At 43.8% G+C, this 15,106-nt stretch overlaps 1 protein-coding gene across 1 annotated transcript; it reads left to right on the plus strand.

Annotated features, from left to right (window-relative positions):
• The first annotated feature begins 3,252 nt into the window (after positions 1 to 3,252).
• LOC124704508 (dnaJ protein homolog) lies at positions 3,253 to 5,857 on the plus strand. Its single transcript, XM_047236772.1, has 6 exons — positions 3,253 to 3,470; positions 4,221 to 4,389; positions 4,478 to 4,619; positions 4,730 to 5,006; positions 5,090 to 5,288; positions 5,374 to 5,857. Exons 1-6 carry the CDS (start codon positions 3,318 to 3,320, stop codon positions 5,697 to 5,699), a joined length of 1,266 nt encoding a protein of 421 aa, XP_047092728.1. The 5' UTR covers positions 3,253 to 3,317; the 3' UTR covers positions 5,700 to 5,857.
• Positions 5,858 to 15,106: the final 9,249 nt, after the last annotated feature.

Consider the following 15,106-nt stretch of genomic DNA (forward strand, 5'->3'; position numbering starts at 1 on the left):
CTCCATCTCCCACCAGCCTCTACATCTTCCGCCTGGCTCATATTGTCGTTGGCGCTTCTCATTCTCCGCTGCTGATGCCGCAACCTATTCGGCGGTGGTGCCGGCTAGGACACAACAACAACCTATTTGGTTGTATGTCGTGTGAAAAGAAGAAAAGAAAAAAAGTCACGCAAGGAAAGAAAGTAGCATACCTCTTGTTATCTTGTGATCTAAATTCATGTTAAAATCTTGTGTGCCCTGCGGGTGTATTTATTCGTTTTTTGTTATTTGCTTGTCTATAACACTCTTATCCTCATCATAGTCTAACACTATGCGGTGACTTAAGCCCATGTAGTTAATGAAACATGACGAGAGATAACGGAACTTATAAGAATTCTTAGTGGTGTGTCCTTGCGCTGAAAAAATGTAACAACACATCGCCACGGCAAAGCTGACACCCTGATGGCATATGGTTGCCGCTGAGAGCCCGGGACTGATAAACGTCCAAGGACTTGGCACTGATCGGTACAGTAATGTATGGTGGATTTGCTTTGTCAGGGCTGAGTTATGAATTATGATATGTGTAGCTTTAATAAGAGGGCTGCTCCGGTGCTCCCCCTAAATAAGTTGAAGGGTTTTACTTAGATTTTTTGTGTTGGGTCCGCCGAAACCCATATCCAGTCTATGTAAACCCGTCTGTATTAATAGATATATGTACGTCGTGTAAGAAAAAGAAAAGGTCACGTGACACATGAATTGTAAAGATGGAAAAAACAAGAACACGAAAACTAGACATTATGGCATGTTGAAGTTTACAAGAAGCTGATTTACTCAGTTACATCACATAAACCAGTCTAATAGTGGGAGAAAAACAAAATTATGATCATGAGATGTATAAAAAGGAACCAATGAGTTTCACAAAGCTATCCCTAGCATTGTCTTTTTTAGCGTGTGATGCGAAGACATGCTCGCGTGCGTAGGTGCATGTGTGTGCGCGGGCGACCTCCTTGAAAAACGAAAGAGACACACAAATCTTTTTCTTGAGTTGGTTAGAGTGGAAAAAGGAGTTATTTCCCGCTTGATTTTTTCGAATTATTTGATATAGCGAGGACCAGACTGCATAAGGCCGGTAAACTCCAACAGTGTACAGTCAAGTCACAGAAAGTTGACAGGTTTAGTCGGCAAGATAACAGGAGATCCGCGTGCTTGTCAGCACCGAAAACTGAAGTGACACCGATGATATACAGTGCACACCAATCAGAAGGAAATTATGAAAGAAGAAAGGAAAAAAACCGCGTGCTAAGCTATCTGGGATCGAGTTGCTAAACATGCCACGCGATTAACAGTCCCTAACCACCAAGAAAGGAAGGATATAGATTCCTTATGTAGTTTCTTTGGAGATTGCAGGTCGGTGATTGCCATGTTACCTTTTCCTAGCCTAGGACAAGTCTAGCCATCACACTTTGTTTTAGACAAAAGGCTCGCGCCTAGCTGCATCATTTTTGTGCGTGTCTTTCTTCTTCGATGTAGAAAAAGAGGTGTACATTATGTTTTCTTTGAAGAACCTTTTCACTTTAGGACTCCGAGTTTGGAGGGTTCCACATTCAAATTCGTAATATTATGGCAAAAGAAATGATTTGGTAAGGATGGGATACTAGATGACCGCTGACTTTTACAATTACGATTTTGATGGAATATGAGGTAGTGCCTTTAGTATGTGTTTATGTTCTTAGAGTTGAGCACAAGAAATTAGATGTGGGGCATGCGTCTTTTTTTTTCTCATGGAGCCACTAAACAATGTTTTTATCTTCCAAAAATCAAGAGGTGCAAGCACATGAAAAGTAAATTCGGAAGTGCGAGAAAAAATAATTCAATGGCTATTTCTTATGATTGACGAATGGCTATATATTATGAAAATGGTCAGAGTGTGGTGTTTTGGAGGCCGATCTACATGTAGTTCTTTATTTCCAAACACTTAAAAATTATATTTAAAGTTACAAAATTCTGAAACAAAATTCTAAAGGTAGAAAATAATGTATGCTATAATGGTGTAAAATCTCAATAAAACTAATTTATATTTCTAGGCTACACGAAATTGACAAAATGTGACAGATTTTATAGTCTTGAAATGTGCACGGCTCACTATAAACTTTGTCATAATTTGTTATTCTTGTGCAGCCTAAAATATGAAGTAGTTTGTATTGAGATATTAGACCATTATAGTATACATCATTAGCTACCTGTGAAATTTTGATTCAATTTTTTTGAAACTTTGAAACGTTAATTCTGAGTGTTTGACAATAAAGGGCTACATGTAGCTCGACCTCCATTTAAAGTTTCCCATGCATTGCAAGGGCTACATGTGAGTGCCATTGGTTGAGATCCAACTAGAGAAGCTCTTGTGGTCACTTGGTAGGTGGAGAATTTAAGAATCTCGAGATTCCTTGATATTTGAAAGAAACTTCCCATTACAGTAACACCTCTGAGTTGGCAATGCTTTTAATTGTGGCGACGACTAAGGGATTTCCCGATGATAAAGATCATCAACACCAGAGTGGGCATCCATCAAGAGATATTCAAAAGCCTTGATCGGTAGAATTGTAGAAGACTTTCATAAAAAAAGATCAAGCCTTGCCATTTAGGTGGCATAAATTGCGTGTTTTAAGGTTCTATTTATATCCAAATATTCATATTTTATTGTACTAGGTGATTGGGTTAGGGTTATATGTAACATTAATGTATCAAACCTATTTCAATCTTTGCGTTATTTATTTATTACAGCTTATCCTACCTTAAATTATTTTCGTCCTTCGACATTAACCGGAGCCCGAGAGCCAAAAATCTTCACTTACTTTCTATGAAGGAGAAAAGTGTTCACTATATAAAGGCCGAGGGTGGCCTCTTGGGCCTATTTAGGGCAGGATGTTTTGTTTCAAAGACTTCCATACCGGATGTTTCCCAGCGCATCGGACCCGAAAACCCGAACTCCACAAGGACTCGCCTTACCGGAGTCAACTCCACACATCTAAACCCGAACCGTGGCCGCCCTCCTCCTCCTTTCACCAGAACACGCCGGAAGCGTCTAGAAGCTCGGCACTCGTCCCGCACCACCGCCCGATCCAGATCCGACGGCCCGCGCCGCCCCTCCCGCATCTTCCAGAGTATTCACTCCCCACCACCCGTCCCGCGCTCCTATAACTACCACCGCCCTCCTCCTCCTCCTCCACCTCCGCCTCACAACCCGATCCCGACCGGCGACCTCGATCCCCCACGACCAAACCAGCTAGGGTTTCTTCTCACCGGCGGCGTAGCTCGGCAATCCTCCGGCGACAGGCGAGATGTTCGGGCGCGCGGCGCCGAAGAAGAGCGACAGCACGCGCTACTACGAGATCCTCGGCGTGCCCAAGGACGCGGCGCAGGACGACCTCAAGAAGGCCTACCGCAAGGCCGCCATCAAGAACCACCCCGACAAGGGCGGCGACCCCGAGAAGGTCAGCGCCCGCCCGATCTCCTCTTTCCTTTTATCCTCGATCTGGTCTCGAGGCGATTGATTAGGCTTGTTCGATTTGGTGGGGGGAGACGGATCTGTGGCCGATGGGCTTAGGGGAGTTGGTTTGGCGGATGCGTGTCTGAATTAGTCTCGTCTGCGGGAGATGAATTGGATTGGCGGCGGGTTCCGAGCTCCCATTTAGATAGACGGCCTCTGTTTAGCATTCTGTACGAATCTGTGAAATCCCCCCTTAAGGACTTGGTTTCGTAATTGTTCTCATGCTTCAAACTATAGTTTATGCTTGTAGATGCTTGTTAATTGATCAATTTAGCAGAAGCTTGTTCGCATTCTTGAACCTGCAATCGGTCAATTTAGATGTTTATTGTTAGTCGAGCAGTTTGCTACAAGCTTTAGATGGTTGATTTGATATCTGATGTAGAGCTAATCATTCTGACTGCGTGGTAGGGCTAACTTGAATGATGTTAGTGCTTGTGTTGGGCAATTCAGCAGTCGGTATTGACCAACGCTCTTGTTGCGAATGCAGCAGCTGTTTCATTCGAATTCAAAATGGTATGCAATAGCAAAACTGGCATGTGCTTAGCATGTGTCAAACTTACCAACAAGTCAGTAGAGATTCTTTTGTTGAGTCAAGCTCTGTTTATACTGTTGCTTCTGCCGTCAATCTGTTTGAATGACATGGTGCCTTTCTGGTTTAGTTGGAGAACTGACAGCTATTGTTGTTCCATTGCAGTTCAAGGAGCTAGCTCAGGCATATGAGGTTCTGAGCGACCCCGAGAAGCGGGAGATCTATGATACGTATGGTGAGGATGCCCTCAAGGAGGGGATGGGAGGAGGCGGAGGAATGCACGATCCATTTGACATCTTCCAGTCATTCTTCGGTCCTGGTGGTGGTTTCCCAGGTATGTCCACAGCAGTAAATAAACAAATTTGTTATCGTGATTAGCCAATGTTGCCACAAACTCACACACACCCGTGTTGGTTCTCCAGGTGGTGGTAGCAGCAGAGGCAGGAGGCAGCGCAGGGGTGAGGATGTGGTTCATCCTCTCAAGGTTACCCTCGAGGAATTGTACAATGGTACATCAAAGAAGCTCTCTCTTTCACGCAATGTGCTCTGCTCAAAGTGCAATGGGTAAGTAGCCTGCTTCCTTGTGTAACCTTGCGTGTAGTGCGACCTGTTGGTTCTGAAATCTCACTGTACTGTGTTCTCTAAAATCTCACTGTACTGTGTTCTTTCTACAGCAAGGGCTCAAAGTCTGGGGCTTCCGTGAAGTGTTCTAGCTGCCAGGGAGCTGGCTATAAGATGCAAATACGCCAGTTAGGACCAGGAATGATTCAGCAAATGCAGCAGCCTTGCAGTGAGTGCAGGGCAACTGGTGAGACCATCAGTGACAAGGATCGTTGCGGGCAGTGCAAGGGCGATAAGGTTGTGACAGAGAAGAAGGTTTTGGAGGTGGTGGTCGAGAAGGGTATGCAGCACAGCCAGAAGATCACCTTCCCTGGCGAGGCTGATGAAGCGGTATGTGCAGCAGGGCTTGAAGTGCTGAGTTTTTATGTCTGTATTTGCCTGTTCCCGCAGCTAATCGTTTGCTTGTTGTGCAGCCTGATACGGTCACCGGAGACATAATCTTCGTCCTACAGCAGAAGGAGCACCCCAAGTTTAAGCGGAAGGGTGACGACCTCTTCTACGAGCACACTCTGACCCTCACCGAAGCCCTGTGTGGCTTCCAGTATGTTCTTACCCATTTGGACGGCAGGCAGCTGCTCATCAAGTCCAACCCCGGTGAAGTTGTCAAGCCTGGTAAGTGGCACAATCGCTAGTTCAGTTCATGCATCCAACGGGGTCAACCCCTGCTCACTGATCATGTTGATCAATGTTTCTGCAGATTCATTCAAGGCGATCAACGATGAGGGCATGCCCATGTACCAGAGGCCATTCATGAAGGGCAAGCTCTACATCCACTTCACGGTGGATTTCCCCGACTCGCTGAACCCGGACCAGTGCAAGGCCCTTGAGACTATCCTCCCACCCAAGCCCGTGTCGCAGTACACGGACATGGAGCTAGACGAGTGCGAGGAGACTATGGCATACGACATCGACATTGAGGAGGAGATGCGGAGGCGGCAGCAACAGCAGGCGCAGGAGGCCTATGACGAGGATGAGGACATGCCTGGCGGTGCTGGTCAGCGCGTGCAGTGTGCCCAGCAGTAGGCAGATCCACAAATGTTGTCTACACTTTGTTTCCTGTGTTCTAAGTTTTCCAAGTTAGGTGTCTTACGATGGAACCTTTGGTGCTAGTATATGATATTATTACTTCTACTTTACTAAACAGTTTTTAGGTCGTCCATAAAAATCATCTACGTTCTCCATTGACTTGCTGTGACACGTTTTTTACATTTCCTGTTTGATGAGCAACATCACGTTTGACGAGTTCGAGCTCTTCAGTTTATCATGAAACAGCAACAATGCCATGACGTCTTCAAATGTAGAATGGCAACTACACTTCCAGCCGTGAACGTTGCAAGGAGTTTCGTAGAATGAACTCCGCCTGTTGCTGAAGTTTAAACAAATCACAGCTGGGTTATGAGGAACAGGTAGGAGCGATTGCTTGGTCGTGGAAGTCGATATGCACCTTGCTTTGATCCGATTGTAATCAGAATTTGGGGAAAGCGAGCAGGCCGCTACTCAAGTAACGCATATACAAGTGCACTTTACTACAGTAAGAATTTTGGCAGTTATACATTTTATGGTTTGCAAACTGTTCCTATTTTTGATCTCCAGTTGGCTGGTTAAAAATTACATTAGCATATAATGCATGTTTTGATGTAGTATTATGTAGCGGGGTCGTGCTACCGAGGAGCTGCATATTTGATCTATAGCGAGGTCAACAAACTTATCGATCTCAATGTATGCCCAAGTTCGATCTATGGAGGACTGCATCGTCATCGAGTTCGATTTATGCAGAGGAGATCTCACTTTGTGCACCTTTTTGATGTAAAAAATATCTCCCCCATTGCAACACACGGGCATCTTTACTACTATTATATTCGAGTTGGTACTTCGTCAAAGATGTTAAAGATTGGAGCCATCTTGACCATCCAATCTTATTAAACGTCTCTTGCCATCCAGCCATTCGTTATAACCTTACCAAAACAAACGACAAAATTAGATCGGAAATCCTCACGGGAATCCATTTAACGGGAATCAATCACAGGAAATCAATCATGGAAAAATTGCCATACAACAAAATTTACAACGGACGGGAATCCATTTACTTTCCATAAATATGCTTTCCCAGATATCAATCACGGGAATCTATTCAAGGGAAGTCATATATATTGGTATTAATTGTGAGATATGTAGAGTTTTTATTTGATAATATGCAGAGTTTAAATGTGTTTAAATGCATTTTTTCATATTTCGATATGTAGAGTTTTCATTTGATAATATGTTTGACCTTTGTAGATCATGGCCGGGGCCAAAACAGATATTGTCATTATCCATGATAATATGTTTGACCTGTAATAGTGTGCTTACTTAAAAAAATTGAAATTTAAGAACCTGTAGGTTGTGGCTCCATTGCGTGCATATGTGAAGGTTAGAATGTTGGGCCTAGCCCGTTAAATGTTGTGGTATGACTCTTATATTTTCATCAGATAGCTTCAAGGTTCAATTTGCTTGGATTGAACAATACCCAACCAAGCATCGCAAATATCTCTTTCTTACATGTTCTATCTCCAACTTGTGACACCTACTTCTATTAAGAATTTCACTAACAATATTTTATGTATTTGTTATGCTTATTTGTTTTATGCAGATGAGAGTTGGGGAGCTTAGTGTTTCAATTCATGAAAAAATTGATATCCCAGTTCACGATATCTGTGATTCGAAGCAGTGGTTCTTCTATTGATTGGTTCCCTAGGAACGGGATTTGAATCATACTTCAAGAAAAAGATAAAGTATCTTCAGGTACTTTGACGTGGGAATTACCCTTCGGGTAACTGGTATCATCCTATCCCCTATAGCCCAACTGGAGGTCCATGAAGACAACCGATGGCGAGGTGGGCCACTAGGTCGGTGCCGAAGAAGATTCCTTGAAGACCAAGACGAAGATCGATCAAACAAGAAAAGTTTAGAACTAGGTCTCTTGTAAACCTAGTCGTGCTCGTGTAGATCTCTTGGGACATGGCCCCCTTTATAAGAGCCAGGAGAGGGGCTGCCGAGACACAATCAATCTTAGCAACTTTAGCCACCACAAGTTCGAAGCTAGGTCACCGTAGCACTTAGCCTCTCGACGAGAACACAGCCGAAACCTTCGGCACCCCATTGTAACCCGATATTTTCATAATCAAGATCAGACAGGCAGGACGTAGGGGTGTTACCTCATTGAGGGCCCTGAACCTGGGTCAATTTCTCTCCCCGCTTGTCTGTTAACCGATGTCTCGTGTCAGCCTACATGATTCCATCAACCCTAAGCCCCAATCGGAGGGCATTGTCAAGGAGTCCCCTCGTCAATTGGCGCCGTCTGTGGGAAAACTGTAGGCAGAAGGCAGGTCATCGGCAGCACCAGTCACGTCTTTAGCGTTCACGCTGGAGCCACCAACACCGCCAGAACGGAGGGATTCGGTCCTTTGCGGATCATTCGAGTTCATGCCGCACACCGAGGCGTCACGTTCAATCTCCGCAGAACCTCGTGGCAACATGGATACTGTTTTCGGTGGTGTTCACTTCGTCATCGATTCCAGAGGGTTCCTTCGCCTCCCTAGTTCAAACACATCAAGCCCAAGAACTTCCGCTACAGTAAATATCACGCCAGCAGCGGCCTTGGCGGCCCTATCCAGGAGCGCCGGAAAGGGCAGCCGAAGCAGCTTCGACGCTGTAGAGGAGCAAAGGAAAAGACGAAGGGACTCACGCCGCGAAGAAGAAGAGAGAATCGCGGCTCGCCCTCTGCAGTACGAGCAAGGATGCCATAATGCACAATCAAACAAGAATCGCCTTCACATGCCATACCTATCAGCCACGGAGCAGCTTGAAGCACCGTGTTACCTGCACTCTTACATTGATCCAAAGGATTGCCTCGAGAAATCCAGTCATTTGCTTAGGAACTATCGACAGTTCCTCGAGATTCGGCAGTTCTGCGACGACCTTAGGGCTGAAGCCACGGCAAGAGTCCACACAATGGAGAGAAGAGCGGCATCCTACAGTTATCAACCAGAACCATACGTGCCAGAACCGTACGTGCCAGAACCGTACGTACCGGAGCCATATGTACCAGCGGGAGGAGACCAGTACGCCCCAGCCGAAGCGTTTCCAGAATCTCGCGGACAAGTCAACATGATTCATAAAACCAGTTTTTCGAGAGAAGTCAAGAAGTTTTCTTGGGAAGTGAAGTACGCAGAAGTTGCCATGGTCGACACACCCGAATACATCGACTGGTCAGACCAAAGCATATCGTTTAGCAAGGCAGATCACCCGAAGGCCGTCCCGAGGCCTGGCCACGCAGCCCTAGTTCTTGAAGCACAGATTGGAGGATATAATATGAGCAATGTATTCATGGATGGAGGAAGTGGTTTGAATCTGCTGTTTGCCAACACGATGAAAGCAATGGGCCTTACAGTCGACATGCTGAAGGAGTCCGACACAGGATTCCACGGCATCATACCGACTCGACCCGCTTATTCCCTCGGTAAAATATCACTGGATGTAGTCTTCGGCACACCTAGCAACTTCAGAAAGGAAAAAATCGAGTTCGAGGTGGTTGATTGGGAATCTCAGTACCATGCCATCCTCGGCAGGCCGGCGTTTGCTAAGTTCATGGCAGTCCCGCATTATGCGTACCTAAAGTTGAAGATGCCAGGCAATAACGGGACAACATTAACCATCCATGGAAGCTTTTCCCGCTCAGATAGCTGCGACAGAGTTTTCCAAAAAATCGCTTCAAAATTTGGAGCAAGGGAAGAACTTAACGCAGTTGACGCCGTCACGGACCACGCACAGCCACCAGCCGATAATCGCAACGCAAGGTCTGATGAGTTCGACGTCGCGAAGGAAGCAAAGAAGCAGCAGGTGCATCCCTATGACCCGAAGAAAACAGTCAATACTTCGGCAGACCTCACTGTCGCATAGGAAAGCGCGCTCATCGAGTTCCTCCGTGAGCGCTGGGAAATATTCGCATGGGAACCATCCGACATGCCAGGTATTCCCAGGGAACTCGCTGAGCACGCCCTCAATGTTGACCCAACAGCCAAGCCAGTACAACAGTCGATGCGCCGGTTTTCAGAGCCGAAAAGAAGGGCCATCGGCGAAGAAGTCAGTCGGCTCCGCAATGTCGGATTTATTCGGGAGCTCAAGGAAGCCGAGTGGGTGGCCAATCCGGTCATGGTACAAAAGAAGGACACAACCACTCTTCGCATGTGTATCGATTACACGAGCCTAAACAAGCATTGCCCTAAGGATCACTTCCCTTTACCTCGTATCGATCAGATAGTCGATTCCACGGCGGGATGTGATCGTCTCTCTTTTCTCGATGCGTACTCCAGGTACAATCAGATCAAGCTCAAAAAGGAGGACCAGGAGCTGACCGCATTCATCACCCCGCACGGCGTTTTCTGTTACAACGTCATGACTTTCGGGTTGAAAAAATGCAGGAGCAACTTATCAGCGATGTATGCAAGCTTGCCTTGGAGAGCATATTGTAAGGAATATCGAGGTTTACATTGATGATATCGTGGTGAAGACAAAGCACGCCGCCACACTCATAGACGATCTGCGGGAAACCTTTGACAACCTCGATAGATATAAAATCAAGCTGAACCCGAAGAAATGTTTCCTCGGGGTGCCAGGAGGACAAGTACTCGGGTACTTCATCTCAACCAGAGGGATAGAGGCAAACCCCTTAAAAATCAAAGCTATTCTCGACATGGAACCGCCAAAGAATTTGCACCAAGTGCAGCAATTGGCAGGACGTTTGGCAGCGCTCAGCAGATTTATTGCCAAACTAGGAGAGAAATCTCTACCCTTCTACAACCTGATGAAAAAGTCAGAAAAATTCGAGTGGACCGATGAGGCGCAAGAGTCTTTCGACAATCTAAAGAGGATTTTGTCGACATCTCCAGTACTTGTGACACCGCATGAAAAGGAAACACTTCTTATGTACATAGCAGCAACAGTGCAAGTCTTCAGCAGCATCCTAGTTGTTGAACGGGAAGAAGCGGGAAGAGTCCACGGCGTGCAGAGACCGGTCTACTACCTTAGAGAAGTACTCACACCAGCAAAACAGAGATATCCTCATCACCAGAAGCTAGCATATGAAGTATGGAGAACAACCCGTAAGCTGCGCCACTATTTCACGGAGCATCCGATTATCGTGGTAAGCGAAGCGCCGTTGAAAAACATACTGATACGTCGCACACGTATCTATAATTTCTTATGTTTCATGCTACTTTTATTACAATACTTGAATGTTTTATACATACTTTACAACATTATTATACATTTTCCGGCACTAACCTATTAACAAGATGCCGAAGTGCCAGTCTGTTGTTCGCTGTTTTTGGTTTCAGAAATCCTAGTAAGGAAATATTCTCGGAATTGGACGAAATCAACGCCCGTGGGCCTATTTTTACACGAAGCTTCCGGAAGACCGAAAGGGAGACGAAGTGGGGCCACGAGGTGGCCGGACACCAGGCGGCGCGGCCCAGGCCCTGGCCGCGCGGCCCTGTTGTCTGGGCCCCTCGCGTCGCCCCCTGACCTACCCTTCCGCCTACTTAAAGCCTCCGTCGCGAAACCCCCTGTACGAGAGCCACGATACGGAAAACCTTCCAGAGACGCCGCCGTCGTGAATCCCATCTCGGGGGATTCAGGAGATCGCCTCCGGCACCCTGCCGGAGAGGGGAATCATCACCGGAGGGGCTCTACATCATCATGCCCGCCTTTGGATTGATGCGTGAGTAGTTCATCCTTGGACTATGGGTCCATAGCGATAGCTAGATGGTTGTCTTCTCCGCTTGTGCTATCATTGTATTAGATCTTGTGAGCTGCCTAACATGATCAAGATCATCTATTTGTAATGCTACATGTTGTGTTTGGTGGGATCCGATGAATAGAGAATACTATGTTAAGTTGATTATCAATCTATCATATATGTGTTGTTTATGTTCTTCCATGCTCTCCGTTGCTAGTAGAGGCTCTGGCCAAGTTGATACTTGTAACTCCAAGAGGGAGTAATTATGCTCGATAGTGGGTTCATGCCTCCATTGAATGCTGGGACAGGTGATGTAAATTTCTAAGGTTGTGGATGTGCTCGTTGCTACTAGGGATAAAACATTGATGCTTTGTCTAAGGATATTTGTGTTGATTACATTACGCACCATACTTAATGCAATTATCTCGTTGTTTACAACTTAATACCGGAAGGGGTTCGGATGATAACCTCGAAGGTGGATTATTTAGGCATAGATGCATGCTTGCATAGCGGTCTATGTACTTTGTCGTAATGCCCTGATTAAATCACATAGTAATCATCGTTGATATGTATTGAATCTTTATTTGTCAATTGCTCGCTTGTAATTTGTTCACCCAGCATGTTAGTTATCTTATTGGAGAGACACCTCTAGTGAACTGTGGACCCCGGTCCATTCTTTTACATCTGAATACATTCTACTGTTTTTACTGTTCTTTGCAAACAAACACCATCTTCCACTCGATACGCTTAATCCTTTGTTTTCGGCAAGCCGGTGAGATTGGCAACCTCACTGTTACGTTGGGGCAAAGTACTTTGATTGTGTTGTGCAGGTTCCACGTTGGCGCCGGTTTCACTGGTGTTGCGCCGCACTACATTCCTCCACCAACAACCTTCACGTGCTTCTTGGCTCCTACTCGGTTCGATAACCTTGGTTTCTTTCTGAGGGAAAGCTTGCTGCTGTGCGCATCACACCTTCCTCTTGGGGTTCCCAACGGACGTGTACATCTACGCGCATCAAGCTCTTTTTCTGGCGCCGTTGCCGGGGAGATCAAGACATGCTGCAAGGGGAGTCTCCACTTCCAATCTCTTTACTTTGTTTTTGTCTTGCTTTATTTTATTTACTACTTTGTTTGCTGCACTTAAACAAAACACACACAAAAATTAGTTGCTAGCTTTACTTTATTTACTGTCTTGTTCTCTATATCAAAAAACACAAAAAAATTAGTTACTTGTCTTTACTTTATTTGCTTAGTTTATTTTACTACTGCTATAATGGGTACTCCTGAAAATACTAAGTTGTGTGATTTCACTAGCACAAATAATAATGATTTTATATGTACTCCTATTGCTCCACCTGCTACTACAGCAGAATTCTATGAAATTAAACCTCGCTTTATCGAATCTTGTTATGAGAGAGCAATTTTCTGGTGTTAGTACTGATGATGCTGCTGCCCATCTTAATAATTTTATTGAACTTTGTGAAATGCAAAAGTATAAGGATATACATGGTGATATTATAAAACTGAAATTGTTTCCTTTCTCATTAAGAGGAAGAGCTAAAGATTGGTTGCTTTCTTTGCCTAAGAATAGTATTGATTCATGGACTAAATGTAAAGATGCTTTTATTAGTAAATATTATCCTCCTGCTAAGATTATATCTTTGAGAAGTAGCATAATGAATTTTAAATAATTTGATAATGAACATGTTGCTCAAGCATGGGAGAGAATGAAATCTTTGGTAAAGAATTGCCCAACCCATGGACTGACTACTTGGATGATTATCCAAACCTTTTATGCAGGATTGAATTTTTCCTCGAGGAACCTATTGGATTCAGCTGCTGGAGGTACTTTTATGTCCACCACCCTGGGCGCCACAACCAAATTACTTGATGATATGATGATCAATTACTCTGAATGGCACACTGAAAGAACTCCTCAAGGTAAGAAGGTAAATTCTGTTGAAGAAACCTCTTCTTTGGGTGATAAGATTGATGCTATTATGTCTATGCTTGCAAATGGTAGATCTCATATTGATCCTAATAATCTTCCTTTAGCTTCATTGGTTGCTCAAGAAGAAAATGTTGATGTGAATTTCATTAAGAACAATAATTTCAACAACAATGCTTATAGGATTAATTATGGTAACAACAACTATAGGCCATATCCTTCTAATAATGGTAATGGTTATGGTAATTCTTATGGTAATTCTTACAACAATAATAAGAGTGTACCCTCTGGTCTTGAAGTGATGCTTAAAGAATTTATTAGTACACAAACCGCTTTCAATAAAACTGTTGAAGAAAAGCTTAGTAAAATTGATATTCTTGCTTCTAAGGTTGATAGTCTTGCTCTTGATGTTGATCTTTTAAAATTGAAAGTTATGCCTGAGGAAGTTCAAGATGCTAGGTTTGCTAAAACAAATGCCATCCAAGTTCGAATTAATGATAATATTATAATGTTGGCTGAATTGCATGCTAGGTGGGATAGAGAAGAAAAAGAAAAACTTGCTAAAGAAAATAATGTAGCTAAAGTATGGACTATTACCACCACTAGTAATGTTGATTCTTCACATGTTGCTGCACCTCCTACTATCAATGGTAAAATAATTGGTGTTGGCAATGTTTTTACTCCTAGTGCAAAGCGTACAAAATTGTCTCGAAACTCACTAGCAATCGTTGTTTGTGATAAAACTACTGAAATTTTTCAAAATATTGGTGACAATGATTCCATTGCTGTAGAACATAATGGTTTAGATTTTGATGATTGTCATATTACTGAAGTTATAAAGTTCTTACAAAAACTTGCTAGAAGTCCCAATGCTAGTGCTATAAATTTAGCATTTACAAAACATATTACAAATGCTCTCATTAAACCTCGGGAAGAGAAATTAAAACTTGAAGCTTCTATTCCTAGGAAGTTAGAAGATGGTTGGGAGCCCATCATTAATATGAAATTTAATGACTTTGAATGTAATGCATTATGTGATCTTGGTGCAAGTATTTCTGTTATGCCTAAGAAAATTTATGATATGCTTGACTTGCCACCATTGAAGAATTGTTATTTGGATGTTAATCTTGCCGATAATGTTAAAAAGAAACCTTTGGGGAGGATTGATAATGTGCGTATTACGGTTAACAATAACCTTGTCCCCGTTGATTTTGTTGTCTTGGATATTGAATGAAATGCATCTTGTCCTATTGTGTTGGGAAGACCTTTTCTTCGAACAGTTGGTGATGTTATTGATATGAAGAAAGGTAATATTAAATATCAATTTCCTCTCAAGAAAGGTATGGAACACTTCCCTAGAAATAGAATGAAGTTGCCTTTTGATTCTATTATTAGAACAAGCTATGATGTTGATGCTTCTTCTTTTGATGTTACTTGATTTGCACTTTCTGCGCCTAGCTGAAAGGCGTTAAAGAAAAGCACTTCTTGGGAGATAACCCATGTTTTATTTTGTTACTGTATTGTTGAGTCTTGGAAGTTGTTTACTACTGTAGCAACCTCTCCTTATCATGTTTTTGTGCCAAGTAAAGTTTCTATGCTAAAGTTGATGTTATATTTGGGATCGCTGCGCAGAAACAGCATTGCTGTCTGTCACGAATTCTCGCAGAAGTCTCTGTAAAAAATCGAAAAAATCTGCAAATTTACGAGC

This window comes from Lolium rigidum, chromosome 3 (assembly GCF_022539505.1).
Source record: "Lolium rigidum isolate FL_2022 chromosome 3, APGP_CSIRO_Lrig_0.1, whole genome shotgun sequence".
NCBI lineage: Eukaryota > Viridiplantae > Streptophyta > Magnoliopsida > Poales > Poaceae > Lolium > Lolium rigidum.